The sequence below is a fragment of the Triturus cristatus genome, chromosome 8 (genome assembly GCF_964204655.1).
Source record: "Triturus cristatus chromosome 8, aTriCri1.1, whole genome shotgun sequence".
Lineage (NCBI taxonomy): Eukaryota > Metazoa > Chordata > Amphibia > Caudata > Salamandridae > Triturus > Triturus cristatus.
This window is the reverse complement of record NC_140591.1, coordinates 1115600113-1115627072: the sequence shown is the minus strand read 5'-3', so window position 1 is coordinate 1115627072 and position 26960 is coordinate 1115600113. Positions and strand designations below refer to the sequence as shown.

At 44.8% G+C, this 26960-nt stretch overlaps 1 protein-coding gene across 6 annotated transcripts in view; it reads left to right on the top strand.

The window, feature by feature from the left end:
• LOC146805462 (protein-lysine methyltransferase METTL21E-like) overlaps positions 1 to 26960 on the top strand; it is a 421842-nt gene that overhangs the window by 217235 nt on the left and 177647 nt on the right. For 4 of the 6 annotated variants that reach the window (XM_085622694.1, XM_085622698.1, XM_085622695.1 and 1 more), the window contains exon 3: positions 5351 to 5517. The exons of the other annotated variants lie outside the window; for them this stretch is intronic. In XM_085622694.1, the coding sequence (XP_085478820.1) occupies positions 5351 to 5517 (167 nt within the window). The remainder of the gene's footprint in view (positions 1 to 5350; positions 5518 to 26960) is intronic. 6 annotated transcript variants of the gene reach the window in all.

Sequence of the window (26960 nt, the reverse complement as noted above, 5' to 3'; positions counted from 1 at the left end):
CCAGCTGCTTAACAAGGTACTGGCTCAACAAGTTTAGCCTCGGGCAACAGGGTCAGTTGACTCAGGTCAAACTGAAGTCAACACGAGCTCAAACTAAGGTGTATGCGTCCCAAGAGGCTCGCTTGGCCACAGTCATCCTGTAGTCGTTAGCCTATGTGAGGGCAACCACAAAATGGCGGTTATAAACAAAATGGAACCCACGGGTGCAGACTAGATCGTTAAATACACAGTGAATCCATCGGTGTAGCATGACGAAAATGCTTACGCGTACCGCACTTGTCAGTCGCGGTTCGCTAATACCAAAATCATCATGATACGACAACCTTCATTAAGTTGGTTCAGAATTCACGGAACCACATACCTGCATACACAAAAGCAGAGCAGGGGGGTCACACCTTTTCGTAATCTCCCCCAAGGCATGGAGCAACGTCCCACAGAACATCAGAGCCCATTCATCACTGCTATGGTTCCGCAAGAAGCTGAAGACCCAGCTCTTTGAATAATCTCCTTTGGGTCCTTCACCGACCCACCTGCGAGTTGCCTGGATACCCCCATGGGTGATAAGTGTGCTATACAAATACCCATAGCTTAGTATAGCAATCATTCAACTAACACATTGTCCCACAACAAGCCTTCCCACATCCTCCCGTTAAAAGCCCTATGGTCACATCCTAATCTTTAGCGAATACCTTTATTTAGTTTATTTTTTTTGTTCTTTGCCTCATTTATCTGATTTCTATTTTCATCTGTGTTTTTATAGATTTCACCTAACAAAGCACATGAACTGTTGCTGCGAGGGGTATTGAACACAGTGAAGTGCTTGGAGCCCACCCATTACTTACCATTTCCTAGCTTAATTGTCATTTGTTTTAGTTGCCTCCTAATTGGCCACCATATACATCATGTCACTTCCTTTTATTTCTCTGGAGCATGGACTGGATTGATTTCATTTGATTAGTGTCCTGCTGTACTTCTGCAGGTCATGCTGAGATCTAGGGTACATTGTTTGATTGCCTGTTCATCATTTCTACTTCCATGCTACACCTTTGGGCTTCTTTTAACTTCCATCCTACAGGTTTTGTTTGTTGTTGCCGTAAATTGCTTTGGAATTTGGCACTTTATTTACAGCACTAAACAAAGAGCATAGACTATTAAAGTAGTTGGTGACTTTGATTTTCAGTTCAATGCTTCCTTTACAGCCCCAAAGAAATGGCACAGAATATTAAAGCAGTCCACTTGACTGCAAATGTTTGTAGGCTGCACCTTTTCTCTACACATACAAAGTATGTGTCTGCATATACTATTCTGAAACCGGACCTCCATAGTCTTTCCAGACAAGCAGTCCAGTCACATGCTTCAGGCCAGGCTGCCACTAAGCAATTTAAACATTTTAGGCACCTCTGTGTTTTTTCAAACACAAAGTAAGTGGCTTTTTAAAATGCCTCAATTTTGGGTAGTGTTGCAGTTAATCCATTTCTCCTCCATACCTGTGTCCTTAGTATCATATGTATTCCACCTCTTCTCTGCACATACAAAGTAATTGTCTGTTTAAATCGCTTCAGTTTTGTGCAGCGCAGTAACTGCTCCATTTGTCCTTAAAACCTGTGCATAAGTCCTCATTCTTATATATATTTCACTTAGAGCACTTTCACACACCCTATATTCATATACACTTAGGTGTTATAAATGTAGCCTACTCCACTCTACTCAACTCCAATCAATCCCACTCCACTCCACTCCAATCTACCCCAATCTACCCTACTGTATTCCATTCCAGTCCAATCAATCCCAATCCACCCCAACTCACTCCACCCACTCCATACTGACTAACCCAGTCTATCCCACTCCACTTCAATCTACCCCAATCCACCCCACTCCACTCCAATCTACTCCACTCAAATCTACCCACTTGCCTCTACTCCAATCTACCCCACTGCAATCTACCACAATCTAAGAGTCTCCAATCTACCCCTTTCCACCCCAATGTACCCCACTCCAATCCACTTCAATTTACCCCACTCCAATCTGCCCGAATCTAGCCCACTGCACTCTACTCTAGTCTACCCTACTCCACTCTATTCTACACCAATCTCCTTACTTCGCTCCAATCACCAACTCCACTCAGTCTACCTCACTCCACTTCATTCTACCCCAATCTACCCGACTCCACTCCAGTTAACCCCACTCCACCCCAATCTATGCCCCCCACCCTAATCTACCCCACTGCGCCCTAATCTACCCCAGTCCGCCTGACTCCAACCCACTCCAATCCACCCCACTGCACTCCATCCCACCCCAATCTATCCCTCTCCAGCCTACCCCACCTCACTCTAATATACCCCACTGCAATATACCCATTCCACCCAGTCCACTCCTATCTACCACACCCCACTGCACTCTATCCTAATCTACCCCACTCCACAACAATCTACCCCACTCCACTCTACCCCAATCCATCCCACTCTGCTCCAATGTACCCCACTCCAATCCACACCACTCCACTTCAATCTACCCCAGTCTACCACACTCCACCCCAATCTAGCCCACTTCACCACACTGCCCCCAATGTACCTCTCTCCACTCCAGTCTATCCCATTTCAATCTGCACCACCTCTTCCCAATCTACCCCACCCTACCTCAATCTACACCCTCCACTTAAATCTACCCCATCTACCTCGTTCCACTCCAATCTACCCCACTCCATTCCACCTTACCCCAATTTACTCCACTCAAGTCTACCCCACTCTACTCTTCGCCAATCCACCCACACCACTCCAATCTACCCCAATCCACTCCAATCAACTCCAATATACCCCCACTCCAATCTGCCCTACTCCAGGCTACCCCATTAAACCCTAATCTACCCCAATCCACCTCACTCCTCCCACTCCAACCTACCCCACCCCACTCTACCCCACTCCAATCTACTCACCCTAGACTACCCCACTTCAATCTATCTTCTCCAATATACCCCAATCTACCCTTCCCCACACCACTCGACAACAATCTACCCCATGCCACTGTACCCCAATCAACCCCCTCCATAGCAACACTTCCGCAGTCCACCCCAACCTACCCCAGTCCACTCAAATCTACCCACTTCACTCCAGTCTACCCCACTCCACTGCACTCCACCCCGTCTAACACACTCTATTCTGCTCATTCTACCCTACTCAATTCCACTCTATCCTAATCCACCCACTCCACCCAGTCAACCCCAATATACCCCACTGCAATCTACCCCCTCCACTCTGATCTCTCCTAATCAACACTAATCTACCCCACTCCACATAAATGTACCCCAATCTTCCCCACTTCATCCCAATCTACTGCACTCCAATCTTTCCCACTCCACTCCTGTCTACCCCACTCCAATCTATTCTACTTCATTCCACTACAATCTACCTCAATGTACCCCAGTTCAGTCTACTCCACTCTAGCCCAATCAACCCCATTCCAATCTACTCCACTCTGCCCGAATCTACCCCACTCCACTCTACACAATCTACCCCACACCAATCATCCCCTCTCCAATCTACTCCAATGTACCCCACTCCACCCCAGAACATTGAACACACATGAAATACTAAAAGAAATAAGATGTTTAAAAACAATACACATACACAGATTACACAAATGAGTACAAAATGTATTGCCCATTATTCACATATAATGGCTCAATGTAGCAGGTTGATGAGTTATGATGGCTGACTTTCATTTTTATTTGCATACCTTCATGGTACCAAACCAGACTCTGGTTTATAATGAAAAAATAATTCTGCAGAAAACTGAAATGCCTCGCAATGTCATCCTAATGGCAGGTTGTGTGCTCTGCAAATACCATTTAACAATAGAAATACCAATAACAGTAAGTATTTTCTGCATTCCCCTTTGGTTTACCTAATTTCTGTATTTTAATAGCTTTACTTCCAACTAAGCTTACATACAAGAATTGGCAGCCGTCTTGTGACTGGTGTGATCTCTCGTTTTGCTGGAGATAGTGGAAGGATATATGTAGTTGTCTGTGCCATTCAGATAGAGTTCTTTGATGAATTTATTCAGCATTCAATGAATTAAAATCAAATATTTTCAAACATTCTCTCACAATTCATAATTTTCTAGAAAGATTTTGTCTACATTCACTTTTATTCTGAAAAACAGCCAACTCTTGTTTCACAAAATTGCTTCATCCTTGGTGTACATTTCAATACTTTGTATGATTATAAAACATGAAATTGAGTTTAACTATTAATTTAAACTTATTTAATTTAAATATATGGATGTTGGGGCCCAAAACTTCCTGCCATGTATTTCTTCCCAAAGATACATATAAAAGCTAAAATTCCCACCAGGATGACCCATCATATGTGAGATTGAACCATCAAGCCCCAACTAAGGCAAACGTGGATGGAGCATATATGAATGCTACAAAAACAATGACAAATGCTATCCCTTGGGAAACCATTTTACAATTTTATAAAATGAATCAATGTCAAAAGATAGTAAGATGTAATTTTACACATGATGCAAGGTGGAAGATTTGGAAATCAACAAGTGATTTTGAGAAAGAAGCATTTTGGGTTCATAAATTTGAGACAGTAAATCATGGACTGCACGTGGACAATAAATTAGTCTATATTTTAGGATTAAGGATTGTATCCTCGGCCAGTGTGATTAGATTACAGCTGTGTAGGTTCACAGGTAAAATGTCAATACTAGTATTCTCTTTTTGTGGGTTAACAAGCGATAAAGGTAAAAGCAGGTGTAGCTTTAATACACTAGGTCAGGAAATATGCAATAATTCCAGTGTGTGGTGTCCCTTTTCCCCCCATCGCCTCTAGTTTTTGTCTCTTATTTTTCCTGCCTGTTTATTTTTCAGGGTGTTAACCCCTGCATCTCCTTTTTTTCACTTCTCTTCGCTCCCTTTGTTATATTTACTCTATTTCCCTGTCTCCTCCTTTTAAATTTTTTTTATTTTTATTTTTGGTTTTTCTGGTGAGGAATAATTTCCCCTTTTCCCTCTTTTCCTTATCTGTTTTCTCCTCTTTCCTGCTTTCCTTTTCTTCTTCCTCACTTTATGTTCAATTTTGTGTAGAGTAGTTCAACTTCTTTCGGGGTGCTGTCACTTTGAAAGCATTGAATTTTGAAGTGACAGTTTCTACGTTTTGAGAAAATAGTACCACAACATGGGGTTAAACATGATAATCTCTAAGATACATACCTAACATTACAGTTCTCTGATCCTACCAATGTGGATAAGAAAAAAGTTAGCCTGTGATGAGACAGTATTTTCTCCAAATGTGTCAAAACTAAACAGATTGAATTAAATTGCCTGTCGTTTGTTTTAAAGACCTCCCGGAGAGTAATGAAGATGAGCAAATTGTGGCAGACATCATGAAAAGGCGCTTTTTCCCTGCTCTGATAAACAACATCCCATGGGAAGGTTTTAATTTTGCTGGAGAAGCAATCCAAATTTCGGAAGCAACTGACTTTTATGGAGCAACTGTCTGGCCATCGGTAATTACAGTTTAATAATATTTCTAATATGCACCTTTTATGGTTGCTCTTGGTTGCACATGCTGAGAATGTTAACCGCTACACAGAGCTAGTCACTAACTTTGGCCTTCCATCCTCTGAATGGAGGAGTGAATGGTATAATTAGGCATTAGTTATGCAAAGTAATGCAGACATGTGTGAGGTTTACTTGTGCTACTAGTTGATCTAAACAGTATATATAAAGGTTATATATTGCCTCTGGTGATGTGTATATTTTTTATGTATGTTTGTATGTATGTATGTTTGTATGGTTTGGAAATCCTAAGGAACAATATTTTCGGTAAAGCAAAGGAGCACTGTCCTTTTTTTAAATATTTTTTTTATTGAGCAGAAACATAGAACCAACAGCGAGTTAATGCAATCAATTTGCTAGATGTACATCACTAAATGCCATATAATTTAAATATGCTCTTAAAATGACAGTTCCGTCATGGATCAACTACTATACAGTACGGTGCTTTAACCAATTGAGCCGATACCGTGCATTGCAGCCCCATTTATTTCGATACAGTAATGTATCTTCTATAGCAACGACCAGGGACATCTTAAGGATTTGGGGGGCCCTGGGCCAAACATATTTTGGGGGCCCCTGTTCAGGACAACTTTGAATTTATGATCTAATTTGAGCCCCTGTTTCCCACGCAGTTTCCGATTCCTCAGCTGCGCTAGCGATCCAGTTTGCATCATAGGCATTAGCCTATATATTCCCGATGTAAATGGACATGTGCAGCTTACAGGTGTAGGATTCAGGGTTTCCTGCCCTGCTGCTACATTTTTAATACTTTTTAAATTGTATATGTGTGGCTGAATTACTCTGTGCTTTTTAACAATTTCTCCTACCTATGCGCCCTTGCACTTTACTTGATTCTGCTTGCCAACACCTCCTTAGCTGCTCCGATTCGCATTTCGGTTTTCCTCCAGTCCTGGTCCGCTGCTGCTGATACGCCGATTGTGTGGAGGGCTAGGGCTACTATTGGGCTACTCACTTCTGCCCACGCAGTTTCCACTTCCTCAGCTGTGCTAGCGATCCAGTTTGTATCATAGGCATCAGCCTATATATTCCCAATGCAAACGGATGCGCGCAGCTGATAGATGTAGGATTTAGTGTTTCCTGCCCTGCTACTAGGTTTTTATTACTTTTTAAATTGTATATGTCTGGCTGAATTACTCTGTGCTTTTTAATAATTTCTCCTACCTATGCGCACTTGCACTTTACTTGATTCTGCTTGCCTACACCTCCTTAGCTGCTTCGATTTGCATCTCGCTTTTCCTCCAGTCCTGGTCAGCCGTGGCTGATACGCCGATTGTACTGGGGCTGCTATCGGGCTCCTCACTTATGCCTATGCAGTTTCCACTTCCTCAGCTGCGTTGGCAATCCAGTTTGCATCATAGCCATAACCATATATATACCCGATGCAAACGGACGCACTAAGTGGACGTGCACAGCGGGCGCGCCGCTGGCGCCGAAGGTAAGCCTGTCTGCGCCCGGAGGCGTTCGGCGCCGGCCATGCTGCCCAGTTCCCCTCCAGTGAGTTTCTTCCACTATATTGCAATAGGGAAAAACTGCTTAGCCTTAGGCGGCTACCATTATGTCACTGTAAAGCCGCTGATCCGAGGTTGGAGGTAGACTTTCGATGCAATAAGTGCAACTGGACTCTCCTCCAGCCCAGGAAACTTGCACCCAATATCCTCCCACGCAACAATAAGTGTAAAAACAATAAGAAAACAGAGGACTTAAAGGCCACCCTTTTAAATTGTCGCTCTATACAAAAGCATGAACCATACATTTATGGCCTACTTTTAGACTAACAGTCTGATCTTTTATTTCTCACTGAGACCTGGCTGTCTGAAGCCTCCAACCCTACTATCACCTCGGCCATCCCTACGGGTTATAACATTCTTAGGAGGGACCGATCGAATGGGAAGGAGGGAGGTGTTGCCATAATTTACAATAAAAAACTAGACTGCTTAGGCTTCTGCTGTACCTTATCCCCCCATCATAGCATAGCTGGATTTCTGATTTACAGACCTCCCAGTGCTATTGGAAATGTTATTACTACGCTTAATATAGCCTCCACCTCCCTGGCCTTAAAATACAACAACTGCCTCATTCTGGGATATTTAATATACATATGGACAATGGAAAAGACCCTCAAACAATTTCCTTGTTGGAGGCGCTGCAGGCCTGCAACATGTTTTCATCTGTTTCTTTGGCCACCCATGAGAAGGGCCATACCCTAGACCAAATCGTTCACAACTTTGACATATCAGTAAGCCTACCTCTTCCCATTACCTGGTCTGACCACCTCCTATTAAAATTCGTCATTCCCAACTCTGCCACAGCCCCTTGAGCTAACACAGGGCAGAGGGTCTCAAATTACAGGACGTTCCATAAAATATCCATCCCGATGTTAGCAGACGCCCTCGGTCGTTCCTCACCAGAGCGGTCTGGCTGCCCCGACTCGGGCGCCCTCTCAATAGATTCATGGCTCCGAACCAACATTGATGCAGTGGTACTGGTTGTTTGCTGCTCCTCAAAGAGGTCAGCCCCACCAGCTCCATGGTTTAACGATTCCCTTAGATCTCGCAACAGAAATTGTGGAACAATTGAACGGAAATGGCGTAAATCCTATCTACCTGAGGACAGGAAGGTGTATAAAGACACCTTAAAAGCTCATTACATTCTCGTGAAGGCAGCCAAGAAAAACCTCTTTCAAACCAAGATAGAAAATGCCCAAAATAAGAGTACGGAAATCTTTAGCATAGTTAAATCCTTTACTGCCCTGAGAGCCGGCACAAAGGAAGGGCCATGCACTGAAGAATGGTCTAAGTAAATAGTTGAATTCTTCCACAAAAAGATCTCCATGATCCAACAAGCCTTCACTAACATCTCAGAGGAAGAACTGACCTTCTACCTTAGTTCTAATAGCAAATTTCACCTCTTGGATCCTACATCTTTACTAGCTTTCCCTGAGTTTCAGCTTGAAGAGTCACTGACCCCTCTCCAAAGCATTAAGTCTGGCTCTCCTACTGACCCATGTCAGGGAATATCTTGAAACTATTAGCTCCCACCATAAACCCCACAGTAAACCAGCTCTTTATTGCTTCTCTCTCCTCAGGCAACATGCAGAAATTATGGAAGAATGCTAAGATTCTTCAACTGATAAAAAAGGCTAACGCCAAACCGACGGACCCTGCCAACTACAGGCCAATCTCCCTTCTTCCGACCCTCTCCAGAGTACTAGAGAAGCATGTAAACAAGGCCCTCCAAAACACATTGAAGATGGGAAGCTCCTTCATGAGTCCCAATCCTGTTTTAGGGCTAACTACAGTATGGAGTCCGCTCTGCTGGAAGTGGCTGAATTTCTCAAGGGTACGCTGGACCAGGGAGGCAAGACTGTTCTGATACTGCTCGATACGTCGGCGGCCTTCGATATGGTCCCACATGAGAGGCTCCCGGAGAGACTTGCTAACATCGGTCTGGGGGGGGACCGCCTTTACAATGGATGTCATCCTTCTTGGCAAATAGATCTCAGGACATCTGGCTCCCCCCTTTCTCATCCCCAGTTCCGGCCATGAATGTAGGTGTCCCTCAGGGCTCCATTCTCAGTCCTACCCTTTTTAATATATATCTATCCCCCTTGCATTTCTGGTAGAGGAAGAGGGCGCCAAAATTGTTTCCTATGCTGATGACACTCAGCTGATTTTTACGTGTGAAAAAGGAACCGACTTTAACGGGGCAATGATTAGGTCTTGCCTCACAAAGTTTTTTAACTGGCTTAAGATCAATCAGCTGAAGTGCAATCCTGACAAAACTGAAGTTGTTTTCTTTGGTAATCCAAACAAACGCCTGACTGGAGCACTTGGTGGCCAAAAGATCTGCCGCTCCCGCCCGCTGAAAAGGAGAAAGTCAAAAACGTAAGAATTGTCATAGACAAGACACTCTCCATGTGCTTTCAAATTCAAAATCTAAATGGCACTTGCTTTGGCATACTCTGGATGCTAAAAAAAACTCCTGCCACTGTTACCGCTTGAGAGCAGAAAGATCGTGGTGCAGACTCTGGTGACATAAAAGCATGACTATGTCAACAGCTTGTACCTCTGTCTTCCCAAATCCCTTATCCAGCGCCTACAAGAGGTACAATACGCGGCGGCCAGAGCCATCCTGAGACCTAAACCCAGATCTAGTATGACCCCTATTCTTAAGTCTCTCCGCATAAAAGAACGGATCGGCTTCAAAGCGATGACCATCTTCTTTAAAGCTTTCCATGGCTTAGGAGCCGGCTACATAAATAAGCGCGTTAATCGCTACACAACAGCTAGACCCCTAAATTCTTCCAATGCCAACCTGGCCATCATGCCTAAAATATGCAGTGCCCGCATTGGAGGCAGATCCCACAGCTTTCTAGGCCCAAAATTGTGGAATAGCCTCCCTGGGTCTCTGAGACTAACCACAGACCTACTCTCTTTCAGGAAGAACTTAAAAACCTGGCTTTTTGATAACTGATGGGTCTTTTACGCATGTTTTCCTCCCACTGTCATGCGCCAGGACTCTCTAGTCTGAGTAGCTGCGCGCTTTATTAAATACAAAATTTCATTTCATTAGGTCCCTGACAGTGCAAAGGAACACTCGTCCAAATTCTAAGCACCTTATTTATGAGGCTTTGCTTCACTTTTATGCCGCTGGTGCGTCACTTTTTGTGATGCACCGGCAGCATAAAATATGTGCAATGTTACACCCTATTTACAAAGTGATGCATCTAGGCAGATGCTTCACTTTGTAAACCCCTGCACCGCATTATACCTGCGCCAGGCATAATGTATGCAGGGTGGGTGTTGCCCCGCAAAATGCCTCGTAGAAGTGGCGCATTGAAATCTATGAGAACTCAGTGCGCCACTTCTAGGACGCCATTGCGTCAATATCTTACACCTGCCACACAGCAGGCATAAGACTGATGCAGGCCCTTTCACATGGGGCTTGCCCCATGTGAAAGGACACATTGCTGGAGTTGCATGTATTTTCAGACACACCCCAGCAATGCATCACTTTTGCGCATACAGATTCGTCAGAAATACTGACATATCTGTAACTCCTTGCGACATGATGCGTCATACAGTAAATATGACACATCCATCATGTCGCAACGAGGGCGCACTAAGAAGCGACGCATCCCTGTTTTCACACAGCGATGCATCACTTCTTTTAAATAAGGCCCTGAATGTGTTTACATCTAATATTCAGGGATAGTTATGTGTGTTTTCAATATTGTAACACAGCAGCAGCTCACCAATATTACTGCAAATAATCTCTGTGACGCCCTCCCATTTCTTATGTTAGGCCTTGTTTTGATCTAAAATAAACGTTTTTTATGTATATTACACAAAATTTCTCTGCAAAATGGCTGTACTAGACTCTCACACATCAGGTACATAAGAAATAAATGAAAGGAAAACAGAATTTAAAACAAACTGTTTAGGAAATATTCAAGGTCATTAGGGTAAAACTCTGGAGAATGGAGCTGACTGTCAGGGGGCCCCCTGAAAGGCTGGGGCCCTGGGCCAGAGCCCACTTTGCCCCTGCATTAAAACGTCTCTGGCAACGACTCACTTGCCATAGGCTTCTCTGAATGCACCTTTCCTTAAAGTGCAATATGCCTATTCACTAACAGTATCTGGTGCTGAGCCTTAAACTTAATACAAACTTACTAAAGTGCAACCAGATATAATTCAATAAAGTTCAGCGCTTTCGAGCCCCAAAAATATTTCGGTTCTAAACCATACAGTGCAGTGCTTTCAACTCAAACAGAGCCGATACAGTATATTGCAGTCCCATTTATTTCGATATATTTATGTATCTACTATGTCGGCGACTTTCTTGACATAGGCTTCTCTGAATATCCCTTTCCCTAAAGTGCAACGTGCAAATTCACCAACGGCATATGGTGCTGAGCCTTAGACTTAAATGTAATCAATTATAATTCAATAAAGTGCAGTGCTTTCAAACTCTAATAAATAGTCTGATTCAAGTCCATAAAATGCATTTATACTGACAAGACTTTACATTGCCTGAAGGGGGGAACAGAACCTGAAGCTGACCTTACCTGCTGGGGGACTCCGTTGCTGCCCTGTTTTGCCTGTGATTACCGCCGCTGCTCCTGGGCCCTACACGCTGTGTGTCTCCCCTGCCGCCGCTGTTTCATCTCGCGGCCGAGAGCAGGGGGAGACTACAGCTCCCAGGCTCCATAGCGGGCGTTGACGACACCCACGCACCCGGAGGCGCACAAAAGGACGCAGCTCCCTCCGCGTCGCGGGACGCGCGCGGGCGGTGCCGGGCTAAGCCCGGGACAAGGGCGGGACCGTCTGTGGCCGTCCGGGGCCAGAGGAGGCCGGGCTGGGCCAGCCCTCTGATATTCAGTGCGAACCGTGAGTACATATAATATTCGCTCCCAACATTAATATCTGATTACTATGGCTGCCAGAAGGGGTGCGAAAACGACACCAATAGGGATGGTAGCTGGGACTCTAGATCAATTTATAACGAGAGCATCATCGGTGTTGGAACGTGAAATCGAAATGACGCAACGCCGTATGTCCCAAGATCCGGTCTTCCTAAGGAGATCTTCTTTGGGCCCTGCTGCTCATGCATGCTCACCAGTCTCTACTCAGCCAAATACACCTATTGTGGAGCTTTCTACTAACTCACATCACACTGGGAACAATATAGGTGATCAGGTGGATGGCCCAATCCAACTACCATGTAGTCAGTCTATAAACATAATACCTGCCCCAAACGAAGTGAGCCTAAACAACCAGAAAGAGACAAGATCTAAAGAGGGTGCAATCTCGAAAAAGAAGAAGGCTGGTACCTCATCTCGGGGTAGAAAACCTAAACAGTCTAAATCCAATAACAATTTGGTACCTCCGATTACGGATCAATCGGAGTCTTGCCCCTCTGTGACTTTTATAGACAGTCCTGCTAAGATTGGTAGAGAACCCGCAAGTATATGTTCCCTCGACTTAGATCTATTGGTGGGGAAACTGAGTCTGGTCTTATCTTCCTTTATTCAGCCTGTGGAGCAAAAATTGAAGCATTTAGACGATAGATTGGGAAAAATGGAGGCACTTGTGGTAAATTTAAATTACCTGTACTTAATTTATGCGGTAAAGTTCAATAAGGATAACTCAGAATAAATAAGAGGCAGAATCCGTGATATTTGAGGTTTTAAAAGGGGTTTATTCCTTAAAAAGGAATTGGTTCGAACCAGGCAATCGGATTCCGTCACCACGAAGGTTCGGGAAGGGATAGAGCATACTTTATTGACAGGTTATCATATATATAGTCAATGCATTACAGTAAAGGCAGATGCAGAAGGCGTAACAGCTGAGAGGAGAGATAAGAATACACATACGTAATGAAAAAGGCGTTACAATAGGCGTGCATAAGGGCGTGTACTAGAAACGTCATTATGAGGATGTCACAGGTGGGTGGATCCATAAGAGAATCCTGCAATGTCAGCAGAAATACATGGCAGAGATGCGCGCACAGCAGCATGACGTGTGATTGACGTATAACTGGAGGGTGAAGGGGACTTGACATTTAGCCCTACATGAGGAGACAGAAGTCTGGGATGTCAGAACAACCTAATCCCAAATTGTATCTAATATCTTGTGTTTAAGGAACTGTATTATCTGGAAGGAAAGGTCTCTCGGGCAGAGGCTATTCTATACTGACTGCTAGTGTGTGTATAAGCGTCTACGTGTCTACATGAGATGCGAGGGGGCATGGGCCTACCATGGTAACAGGAGCTATGAATTACTTGCCCGGGGACAGCAAGGCCGGGCCCTTGGCTCTGCAGCTGGAAGGGTGTTTACCTAAACTACTAGACAGGAATGTATTTTTCGAGGAGCGGAGCAGATAACTTGAAGGCAAAATACAGTCTTGGCAGGCAACAGGCCGAGCCAGGCACCGTTAGCCGCGCAGGGAGTAAGACAAAGGTCATGGATACAGATGCAGGTCCAGGCTGGAGCATTCAGAGGCAGAAGGCAGGAAAAGGCTCGATGGCAGAATTCAGGGCCTAACTCGCCATAGCTGAAAAACGTGAAAGGTGCACCATATAAAGATGGTGGCAAGGCATACTTAGGAACTGAATATTCGACCCATTCATGGTGGATCTGAAAGAGGACATGTTAACGTTGGACGCAAATGTATTTACGTCTTCATAGCTGGAAGTGGAGGGAACATACATGTACTTGTAGCACGTACATGGAGCCGTTGGGGTCTAAGATAGGGGACACAATTGATCATAAAAATTCATATTTCCTCATTCCCTCCTTGTCCCCTACGGACCCTTCATGATATATCGATCCTCATGAATCTATCAATCTGTTCACGTAACATCATTTGCTCTTCTTTCTTCTTACGGGATTTTGAATGAGAACTTGAATGTGGAATACATGATGTGGCACACAGGCCGCAAATCGCTGGCCCACATTGTAGACACAGGCAGCAACTGAATACTATGAGAAGGGCAATACCTAGGAAGGATAGGACCTTCCATCCCCAGGCTGACAACACACTCCAGAACCAACCGGACCAAGTCTAGGTGCCTGGATTCTGGTGTATCTGACTTGCAATCTTATGAAGACGAGTTATGGCTTTATATACTGATGGCGCGTTTTCTGGAATGAAAACACAGCAGCTTGATCCGATGACTCTACAGGCTCCGCCCCTATCGGCCAGGATGACGTCAAGGACAAGACGATTTTGGAGAACAACAATCCGCATCGCAGACTGCTCCTCCGTTAAGTTGCCTAGGGCAGAAGTAGTTTCATTCAGTACTGCTTCAAGGGTTCTGGTTAATTTGCGTATCAGTTTACTATTAAAGACAACACCTATGTAGGGAAAGAAACCTTTATTGAAGTCTGTGTATTGCTCCCATGCCGTTTCAGTGTAGTCGACAATCGGGAGATCTCTCTGGGGTCTATTGTGTACTAGATGGGTATTTCTATGATAATCAGGAGGGGCTAGGAAAACAGGTGGCAGAAGGAATGCAATGTAACAGGTACCATCCCATTCTAGAGGTAAACGTATATATGCGGTATGACCACAAATGAAGTAGGAATGACGGGAAGCTCTAAATGTAGACTTGCCTTGATCACTGAATTCGATCACAGTAGTACATTTACTATGACCCAGGTGTACTGAACCATTCTTTCTTGCACATAATTCACCTTTGACTGGTAATACTGACATAGCAGGCAAGACTGGTGCAGCTTCGGATTCAACATTCAGAATCATGAGGTTAAGTGTAAAGTTACCTAATCCATATACTTCGTTTTCTAGATCAGTTCCTGTCCTTTTGGGAAGTCCCTCTTTGTTAGGGTAGCAGGCTTTAAGCAAAACTAAGTTCAGGTTTCCCCATACCCAGTTGCCCTGGTAAACTACGGTATTTGAATCCAAAGAATTAATCAAACTAAACCATGCACCACAGGAACCATTGTGTGTGAACGGATACGGAAAGAGGGGCAGAACTCCCTTGTATTTCTGGTAGGGAGGGAGTCGGCCACATATCCAACAATTTGTAGCGTTGTTGGTCTGATGGGAGTGATGTAACATACTAATGAATGTGTTGTTGCGCAGCGCAAGTCTGTAGGGCAACTCATGCGGAGGTAATTCGCTAAAAGAGTGTTCGGCAGTAACATTGAAAGCAGAATGTGCACGCTTGAAAATAGGGTAGTATATGTGCAACAGTATACTTGCAGCAATAATCAGAAGATTTAGAAAAAACATAATCAATAATGTCACTATACAGTGACTACGAAGTGATTTACAATATGCACGTTTCTTGAGCTGTTTCTGTCTATCTCTCTCTCTATTTCGGTCTAGGAGATACATGTCAGAAACTAATTTAACCGATTCACCTAGGGGAGGACTTAAACAATTAAACTGTCTGACTTGCTAGACCTTAGTTTCAGTTTATATTCCTGGGAAGCAGTTTTCTCGACCAGGGGGAGTTTTGAGTCAGTCTGTGGAGGAGGGCAGGGCTGAGAGTTCAAATCAGAAGGCAGTCCGTGAAATTTCTTGATATGGCTCGAATGCAGCCAACCCTTGCGACCCTCAATCTTCACTGCTGTCCTCGTGGTCAGAAGTACTAATTTTGGCGTTTGCCAGCGAGGCTCCAGCGGGCTCCTCCTGTCGAAATTTCTTATAAACACATAATCGCCGGGAACCACTTCATGGGGCTTCACCTCGGTGTTGTCGGGAAAGGCTGCAGCTACCTGTGAACGGCAAGATTGTAGTGCAGACATCAAGGAAGCAAGGTAATCTGTCAGCATATTACAATCAACATCAGTGATTTTACGAGGTATAGGCGTCCCCCACATATTTGGTGGCCTACCGAAGACCACCTCGTACGGGGATAGCCCTGTTCGAGAATGTGCTATCATTCTCATGTAAAAGAGCGCAACTGGTAAAGCTACTATCCAGTCGACGCCTTTCTCTCTGCAGATTTTAGAAAGTCGAATTTTCAGAGTCTGATTATGACGCTCCACGAGACCTGCTGCCTCGGGATGCCGGACACAGTGGAATTTCCACTGATAGCCTAACAGGAGTGTAATGTGTTTCACTAGCTCGGATGAGAATGGCTGACCGTTATCTGAGTACACGATACGGGGCAAACCATACCGTGGGAAGAATTCACGAACCAGCTGTTTGGCAGTGGTCGGAGCAGTGTAATCTGGGACTGGATATGCTTCTGTCCATCGGGAAAGTGCGCATACAACTACGAGGACATATTTGAATCCTCGACAACGTTCCATCTGGATATAATCCATCTGGAGGACTTCAAAAGGGTGATCGGGAGGTTGAAATCCACCTTGCTCTACAGGAATGCTTTTACCTGGGTTGAACTGACAACAAATCATGCAAGTACGCACTTTCTGTTTGGCTGCTGCTCGTAAGTGTTTATTATACCAAATGTTTTGAATACTGTCTAGCATAGCTTTCTCTCCTAGATGCGCTGGACTATGTATTGTGTTAATGATAACTTGAACCATGGAGTCGGGGAGAAACCATGTAGATTTTCCCTTCGTCATCCATCCCTGATCTGTTTGGATCCCTCCTAGTTCAGTCCATTTCTTGATTTCCTCTGGTGTAGCATGTGTCTGTATGTCAATTACATCAAGGGCGGGATCCCTAACTGTCATGCAGTGTGTCGATGTCGGAACTATTGTCTTTGTCAAGTCAGTTGCATGAGTCCGATTCTGCGCTGTTTGCTTAGCTGTTCGGTCTGCCAGGTCGTTACCCTGGGAAATGATATCGGTGACTTTTGTATGGGCCTTGCACTTCATGATAGATATCGCAGTAGGCAGATGTATTGCATCCAACAGAGCTTGAATGAGGGGACCGTGTTGAATGTTGGCACCGTGAGAAGTTAAATAACCTCTCTCTCGCCAGAGGACTCCGAAGTCGTGTACAACTCCGAATGCATAACGTGAATCTGTGTATATGTTAACTCTCTTATTTTTGGCTTGAATACAGGCTTGTGTCAGAGCGATGAGCTCTGCTGCTTGAGCAGACAGGGTGTCAATACAATACGTTTCAATCATTTCGGTGTCTGTCGTGACTGCGTAAGCGGCCACTAACTCTCCTGTACTTGTTCTCATGCATGAACCATCCACATAAAGTGTCAGGTCTGGATCTGGTAATGGAATGTCTGTCAAGTCTTGTCTGGGTTTCGTCGTAATAGTAATGACTTCAATACAATCATGTGCCAATGGGTCTGTTCCACTTAATGGCAAAAGTGTGGCAGGATTTAATGTACTACAGCGTCTGATTTCTATGTGTGGCTGAAACAATGTCAATTCATAACCTGTCAGTCGTGCTATAGTCAAGTGCTGGGTCTGTGTTCGGTTTAAAAGAACTTCCACGGAATGTGGAACTTGCACTGTCAATTGATGTCCTAATACTATGGAATCGCTTTGTCTGATCGCTAAAGCTGTCGCTGCGACTGATTTCAAGCACGTAGGCAGAGCCTGGGCTACTGGATCTAATGTGCTAGAAAAGTAAGCACACGGTTTGTGTGAACCTGCTTGTTCCTGAGTGAGTACTGACAAGGCAGTGCCTTCGCGTTCTGTGACAAAAAGTGTAAAAGGCTTACTGTAACATGGTGTCGCTAAAACAGGTGCTTGACATAAGGCTTTCTTTAAGTCTTCAAAAGCTTGTGTATGTTCCTGAGTCCAAGGGAGGACAGTCGATGTCGCTGCCTCCTGGGTTGTCAACTGAATGAGTGGCTTTGCTAGAAATGCATATTGGGGAATCCATTGTCTACAGTACGAAGTGAGGCCTATGAAGGCCCGCACCTCCTTTTGTGTCTTGGGTGGTGACATGTTTACAATTAACTGGATGCGGTCAGGTGTGAGCCGTCTCCCCCCTTTGGACAGCAAGTGCCCAAGGTACACAACTTGCTGAACACAGAATTGCAGCTTCGAAGGGGACACCTTGTGCCCCTTGTTGGCCAGAAAATGTAAAACCGTCAGTGATGCTTTTTCACATTCGGGCTCGCTTCGGGCGGTGATCAGCAGATCATCGACATACTGAAGCAGGGCAGTGTTAACAGGCATGTCGATACTGTCAAGTTGTCTTTTCAGTGCTTGGCTATAGATGCTGGGGCTTTCTGTGAATCCCTGAGGTGCGCGTGCAAATTTGAAGCTTCGTCCATTTAAACAGAATCCGAACAAATATTGGCTTTCCGGATCGATTGGGACGCTAAAGAAGGCGTTCTTGAGGTCAATTACAGTAAAGAACGTTGCTTCTGAATCAATAGCTGTCAATAATGAAGAGATATCTGGAACCACGGGATACTGTGGTACAATGCATTTATTCAATTCGCGCAGATCAATAATTAATCGATAAACTGGGGGTGCATTTGGATCAGTACGTTTAAGAATTGGAATGATAGGAGAATTACATACATTGGAGTCGGTTTCCACAACCACTCCTTGTGCAATGAGCTCGTCAATGATTTGCAGCAAAGCCACTACAGCATCTGGAGGTTACTTGTATTGTCGAATTCGTGGTAATACCACTCATGCTTTGAGTGTGACTCGATATGGTGTAATGTGCATACAACCTACATCAGTGGGGCCTTGTGCCCATAAATGTGCAGGGACATTCTGTAACCGGTGATCCATGTCTCTCAATACGTAGTGACCTTTAAAGTCACGCAAAAATAGTCGTACCCCTTCCGGAGAACAACATATTACAGCTCCTAGAGCTTTCAGTGTCTTTATACCTAACAAGTTTTCTGGGCATGATTTTGTAAGCAATAAATCTGTAGTCCGTGTCAATGGACCAACTGCAAGAGGAAGAGGTTGCGATACTTCGTTAACAATAGGCTTTCCTGAAAATCCAAGGGAAACATTCTGTGAGCCTGAGAGGGGTGCCCCTGGAACCTCGTCGTGACTTATAGTTGTTCTGCTTGCCCCTGTATCAATTAAAAACTTTCTGTTTTTCCCTAATACTTGACTATGTACATAAGGACCCTCTTGATCTACAGGAACCTCAATAAGAGGCAAGCCAACCTCCCTCTCTAGGCTGTTTCATGTGTATCACTGATAATCGGGATAGTCATTTTGTGCATACTGGTACATCTGTTGTGTCGTGTTTTGTGTTGCGGCAATAGGCTGTGGCTGCGGTACTGCTACGGTCTGTTGTGAAGCTTGCATAGGCTGTACATTCTGAAGTACTTGTGGTTGGATCTGATCCTGTCTAGGTGGACGCGGTCTCTCCTTGGTTTTACCCGTAGAGATATTGTGTTTCAGAACTGCACAATCGTTTATATAATGACCTGGCTGTTTACAATAGTTGCATGTCCCTTTAACCCCTTCCCCGCTCATGACGGAACCGTTCCGTCATGAGCCACGGTTGCCGTGTGCTCATGACGGAACGGTTCCGTCATGACAATCCTGTTGGCGGCCGCTCCGCCTGCGCGGCGCTGTTTCCCCGCCTGTGCGAGGGGACAACGCAAATGGGCGGAGTCATGACGGAACCGTTCCGTCATGAGCACAGCTCAACTGTGGCTCATGACGGAGCGGCTCCGTCATGAGCACCGGCCCACCGCGCTGCCCCCCTGCCCCCCCCAGCGCTGCAGCGGAATGTCCGCAGCAGCGAAGGGGTTAACAGGAGCCGCTGAATTACTGGACTGTGTCGCACCCTTTTTATGACCATCAGCTGGAACTGACTGAGCAACGAGCATTTTCATTTTCGTGTCTTTCATACGTCTTTGTTCGTGTTCTTGTTCTTCTCTAATTCTATTCTGGTGGTACTGTAACATTTGTAACATTTGTGAAGGGGTATTAGCTTGCCAAGTGCTCTCGACTTTCAATACTCTGTTCTTAACCTGGGGCAGGGAATTCTCGACTAATTTTGTTACAAAAAGATGTGGATATGAATCGCTACTTGCTTTCAGGCCGCTATTAATACCAAAACATTTTTCAAATCGGGAATAAAAATCACTAGTGTCTTCATCGGGTTTCTGTTTGCAGGCTGAGATTGCACCCCAGTCTTCCTTTTTCGTAGTTAATAAACGTGGCAATACTTGTACTAACAATCCTGGTAACGCTTTAGTTTTGTCCCCAAGCCCTAGGCCTGGAGTTCGGGTATTTTCTTCGTTTTCTAATGCAGCCCAATCAATCCTTTGCTCTCCCACCTCCCATTCTTTTTCTTTGAGTTTCTCGTAAATACCGGCAGGCAATAATACTTTTAATATTTTCATAATGTCAGGATAGGTATAATCACCCATGAGTAACATGTCTTTTATTTCACGGTGAAAACCTGCTGGATCTTTGTCATGGCTGGACACTAATTTTTTCATTTCCAATAGTTCTATTTTAGTTATGGGCGTGTACACAAACACGCGTCTAAAAGTATTATCATCATTTTTAACTGGGTGCACTTCGCGTAAGGGATTCTGTCTGTCTATGTAATACATTTTTCTTTCCATGGAGGGAGCTGAATCAAGCTGTGGACACAGGAAGGCACTGTATCTGTGCCGATGTTCTAGAATTACTTTAATTAGATCGGTACCTAGACCTCTCCATTTCTTCATGAGTAGTTCTATCAGTATATCAGGTAGGGGACCAGGATCGGAGTGTTGGCTTTTATACACTATAAGGAGGTGTTGTATCATGTACATACCAGCTAAACGCTGTTCGTCTGGTGAAAGATTCAAAAACGTGCGTGCTAGCGCGTCATCACTATATTTATCAGAACTGTCAGCCCATTGTACTGCTGACCTGGCTAATTCTTGTTCATCCATAGAATCGAGTACATGGTACCCCATTCGTTCTTGAAGTATTTTATCAGTAGCCTGAAATAAGTGTTCAGGGGTCTTTGGATTTGACACGGCTGCTTGAAAAATTCTCTTACTTTCTGGACGTATCGGACGCATTGAATTATTAAAAGATCTTCCCTTACCTACATAAGCTATCATTTCTCTAGCTGGTAATTGTAATTGTCCTGTTGTCGTTTCTGGTTGTTCCTCCTCCTCCGAGGATTCAGTCTTATCTGCATCTATTTCTCTTTCAGGCTGTTCTCTTTCATGTATTTGTCCTACTGTTTTTCGGATCCTTCGGTACATATTTTCTATACTATTCTGTTTATCATGTTTTCCGTCTGCTATATTCTGACCCCATTTGTTAAGTGCTTTCATTTCTTCCGGGTCTACACCAGGCCTATCTCTGTTTCTTATCAAGCAGTTTATGAAGAAGCGTAACAACAGTTTTTGCGTGTCCACTTTCTGGTATGCCATGGCCTCGCCAATACTTTCAGGACCTTGCCCTGTTTGGACAAAGTGATATATTTTGTCTAGATGATCAACCATTCCTGGTAGTATCATTAAATAGTTCGCAACTCGTCGTAGACGTATTGATGATAGCATCATTCTGTCGTCTTTACCGGGTACTGGATCATATCTACAGTCTGTAAGAGGCTCATTAAGTATGTCGTAATTCGCTGTTTGAGGTGTACGTTGGTGTGCTAAATCCCTATAAGTCAATCGATGTGTTGGTGGTGGCGTATGAAAACCTCCTGTCGCACCTCCTGAGGTGCCAGGTCCAAAAGGATTTGTTGGGTGTAAGGTAGGGAGAATAGGTGCAGGAAGGAGTGGAGGAACAGGCGGAAGGTTTGGAACGGGAGGAGGAGTATGTTGCTGCAGAGGTGGGGGCAGATTATCTCGGGGTCGAGCGCCGTTAGCAGGTGGTGTGCGTGGCGGCGGAACATTAATATATTCGGGGGCTTCATCGTCTAAATAGGAAGAAAGGAAAATGTCCTTTGCGGTCTTGTGGTGCAATTTAGTCGGAAGCAATGGAGGTGGTAGATCTTTTGGTACTTCCAGGGTGGCCTTAGGTAAACCCTCGGCCAGAAGAGGATACATACCATTCATAAGAGTGTTTCGTTGTCTGTCTACTTGTTCTGCTTTTACTCGGATACCTTCCTCAACTAATATGTTTTCTCGGGCTTTGTCTGAATCCTCCCTACTTTTCTCTTCTTTTCTGAGCGCTTTCTCTGTGCGTCTATGCGATTCTTTACGCCATAATTCAATGGCATCTTTCTGTGACTGTCTGGCTTTCTTTTTCCATAATGCTTCTTCTACTCTCATGATGCAATCTGCATCCCATGTCCCAGCAGCGGGCCATCTCTGATTCTCTGCTAAATCCTTGGTGTAGTCCACCCACAAATCGAGATATAATACGGCATCTAGGCCATGTTTATGGTACATAAAGTACCCTGGAGTGTCCCTAGGTGGAATGGGAACGGCTTCTTCGAGTATCCCTTTTCTAGTTTTTATCTGTCTTAATTTTGAGAATAACGGCATCTTAAACCTTGCTACTTGATTCTTACTCGGACTTGAACACAATTAATACAATAAACACAGTAATGAAGATCGAACAATCACTCATACCACGACATTTAAAACACATTAAAACATTTTAAAACGAACAACGATAATTAGAATAAAACTAGCTAACTGCATAATACTGGATGTACTGCTAAACAGTACAGATACACCGCTAAAACAGTGCAGACCGGGTCTGTGTACCCAAACCCGTCTTGACCGGCACAAATTAATGCGCACGTCTAGATGCGTCCCCAGCAATGGTACTCACCGGGAAGCACGGAACGGAAGGCCTCGGAAACTCTGGACTGGACTGGACCGGACTGGACTCGACTCGACTAGTGACGTAGGTACTTCGGAACTTCGGAACCTGGTGGGCCTCTGTATACCTCGGATCTTGCTCTCTCAGCTAGGCTCTGGTCGGGATCCTCCGCACTCCTCACCGCCTCGTCTGGGTGTTGATCGCAGCCTCAGTCACCTCCGTTGGCCTGAGGGAGGTACAGGAAATCCTGCGGGTACGCGTAGTTGTCCGTCCGGCTGTGGCAGGGGACCGGGTCTGCAACGCACCTCCGGCGCGTGGGGTGGGGGAGGAGTCCCTATTCGGGCGCCAATTATGTGGTAAATTTAAATTACCTGTACTTAATTTATGCGGTAAAGTTCAATAAGGATAACTCAGAATAAATAAGAGGCAGAATCCGTGATATTTGAGGTTTTAAAAGGGGTTTATTCCTTAAAAAGGAATTGGTTCGAACCAGGCAATCGGATTCCGTCACCACGAAGGTTCGGGAAGGGATAGAGCATACTTTATTGACAGGTTATCATATATATAGTCAATGCATTACAGTAAAGGCAGATGCAGAAGGCGTAACAGCTGAGAGGAGAGATAAGAATACACATACGTAATGAAAAAGGCGTTACAATAGGCGTGCATAAGGGCGTGTACTAGAAACGTCATTATGAGGATGTCACAGGTGGGTGGATCCATAAGAGAATCCTGCAATGTCAGCAGAAATACATGGCAGAGATGCGCGCACAGCAGCATGACGTGTGATTGACGTATAACTGGAGGGTGAAGGGGACTTGACATTTAGCCCTACATGAGGAGACAGAAGTCTGGGATGTCAGAACAACCTAATCCCAAATCGTATCTAATATCTTGTGTTTAAGGAACTGTATTATCTGGAAGGAAAGGTCTCTCGGGCAGAGGCTATTCTATACTGACTGCTAGTGCGTGTATAAGCGTCTACGTGTCTACATGAGATGCGAGGGGGCATGGGCCTACCATGGTAACAGGAGCTATGAATTACTTGCCCGGGGACAGCAAGGCCGGGCCCTTGGCTCTGCAGCTGGAAGGGTGTTTACCTAAACTACTAGACAGGAATGTATTTTTCGAGGAGCGGAGCAGATAACTTGAAGGCAAAATACAGTCTTGGCAGGCAACAGGCCGAGCCAGGCACCGTTAGCCGCGCAGGGAGTAAGACAAAGGTCATGGATACAGATGCAGGTCCAGGCTGGAGCATTCAGAGGCAGAAGGCAGGGAAAGGCTCGATGGCAGAATTCAGGGCCTAACTCACCATAGCTGAAAAACGTGAAAGGTGCACCATATAAAGATGGTGGCAAGGCATACTTAGGAACGGAATATTCGACCCATTCATGGTGGATCTGAAAGAGGACATGTTAACGTTGGACGCAAATGTATTTACGTCTTCATAGCTGGAAGTGGAGGGAACATACATGTACTTGTAGCACGTACATGGAGCCGTTGGGGTCTAAGATAGGGGACACAATTGATCATAAAAATTCATATTTCCTCATTCCCTCCTTGTCCCCTACGGACCCTTCATGATATATCGATCCTCATGAATCTATCAATCTGTTCACGTAACATCATTTGCTCTTCTTTCTTCTTACGGGATTTTGAATGAGAACTTGAATGTGGAATACATGATGTGGCACACAGGCCGCAAATCGCTGGCCCACATTGTAGACACAGGCAGCAACTGAATACTATGAGAAGGGCAATACCTAGGAAGGATAGGACCTTCCATCCCCAGGCTGACAACACACTCCAGAACCAACCGGACCAAGTCCAGGTGCCTGGATTCTGGTGTATCTGACTTGCAATCTTATGAAGACGAGTTATGGCTTTATATACTGATGGCGCGTTTTCTGGAATGAAAACACAGCAGCTCGATCCGATGACTCTACAGGCACCGCCCCTATCGGCCAGGATGACGTCAAGGACAAGACGATTTTGGAGAACAACAATCCGCATCGCAGACTGCTCCTCCGTTAAGTTGCCTAGGGCAGAAGTAGTTTCATTCACTACTGCTTCAAGGGTTCTGGTTAATTTGCGTATCAGTTTACTATTAAAGACAACACCTATGTAGGGAAAGAAACCTTTATTGAAGTCTGTGTATTGCTCCCATGCCGTTTCAGTGTAGTCGACAATCGGGAGATCTCTCTGGGGTCTATTGTGTACTAGATGGGTATTTCTATGATAATCAGGAGGGGCTAGGAAAACAGGTGGCAGAAGGAATGCAATGTAACAGGTACCATCCCAATCTAGAGGTAAACGTATATATGCGGTATGACCACAAATGAAGTAGGAATGACGGGAAGCTCTAAATGTAGACTTGCCTTGATCACTGAATTCGATCACAGTAGTACATTTACTATGACCCAGGTGTACTGAACCATTCTTTCTTGCACATAATTCACCTTTGACTGGTAATACTGACATAGCAGGCAAGACTGGTGCAGCTTCGGATTCAACATTCAGAATCATGAGGTTAAGTGTAAAGTTACCTAATCCATATACTTCGTTTTCTAGATCAGTTCCTGTCCTTTTGGGAAGTCCCTCTTTGTTAGGGTAGCAGGCTTTAAGCAAAACTAAGTTCAGGTTTCCCCATACCCAGTTGCCCTGGTAAACTACGGTATTTGAATCCAAAGAATTAATCAAACTAAACCATGCACCACAGGAACCATTGTGTGTGAACGGATACGGAAAGAGGGGCAGAACTCCCTTGTATTTCTGGTAGGGAGGGAGTCGGCCACATATCCAACAATTTGTAGCGTTGTTGGTCTGATGGGAGTGATGTAACATACTAATGAATGTGTTGTTGCGCAGCGCAAGTCTGTAGGGCAACTCATGCGGAGGTAATTCGCTAAAAGAGTGTTCGGCAGTAACATTGAAAGCAGAATGTGCACGCTTGAAAATAGGGTAGTATATGTGCAACAGTATACTTGCAGCAATAATCAGAAGATTTAGAAAAAACATAATCAATAATGTCACTATACAGTGACTACGAAGTGATTTACAATATGCACGTTTCTTGAGCTGTTTCTGTCTATCTCTCTCTCTATTTCGGTCTAGGAGATACATGTCAGAAACTAATTTAACCGATTCACCTAGGGGAGGACTTAAACAATTAAACTGTCTGACTTGCTAGACCTTAGTTTCAGTTTATATTCCTGGGAAGCAGTTTTCTCGACCAGGGGGAGTTTTGAGTCAGTCTGTGGAGGAGGGCAGGGCTGAGAGTTCAAATCAGAAGGCAGTCCGTGAAATTTCTTGATATGGCTCGAATGCAGCCAACCCTTGCGACCCTCAATCTTCACTGCTGTCCTCGTGGTCAGAAGTACTAATTTCGGCGTTTGCCAGCGAGGCTCCAGCGGGCTCCTCCTGTCGAAATTTCTTATAAACACATAATCGCCGGGAACCACTTCATGGGGCTTCACCTCGGTGTTGTCGGGAAAGGCTGCAGCTACCTGTGAACGGCAAGATTGTAGTGCAGACATCAAGGAAGCAAGGTAATCTGTCAGCATATTACAATCAACATCAGTGATTTTACGAGGTATAGGCGTCCCCCACATATTTGGTGGCCTACCGAAGACCACCTCGTACGGGGATAGCCCTGTTCGAGAATGTGCTATCATTCTCATGTAAAAGAGCGCAACTGGTAAAGCTACTATCCAGTCGACGCCTTTCTCTCTGCAGATTTTAGAAAGTCGAATTTTCAGAGTCTGATTATGACGCTCCACGAGACCTGCTGCCTCGGGATGCCGGACACAGTGGAATTTCCACTGATAGCCTAACAGGAGTGTAATGTGTTTCACTAGCTCGGATGAGAACGGCTGACCGTTATCTGAGTACACGATACGGGGCAAACCATACCGTGGGAAGAATTCACGAACCAGCTGTTTGGCAGTGGTCGGAGCAGTGTAATCTGGGACTGGATATGCTTCTGTCCATCGGGAAAGTGCGCATACAACTACGAGGACATATTTGAATCCTCGACAACGTTCCATCTGGATATAATCCATCTGGAGGACTTCAAAAGGGTGATCGGGAGGTTGAAATCCACCTTGCTCTACAGGAATGCTTTTACCTGGGTTGAACTGACAACAAATCATGCAAGTACGCACTTTCTGTTTGGCTGCTGCTCGTAAGTGTTTATTGAACCAAATGTTTTGAATACTGTCTAGCATAGCTTTCTCTCCTAGATGCGC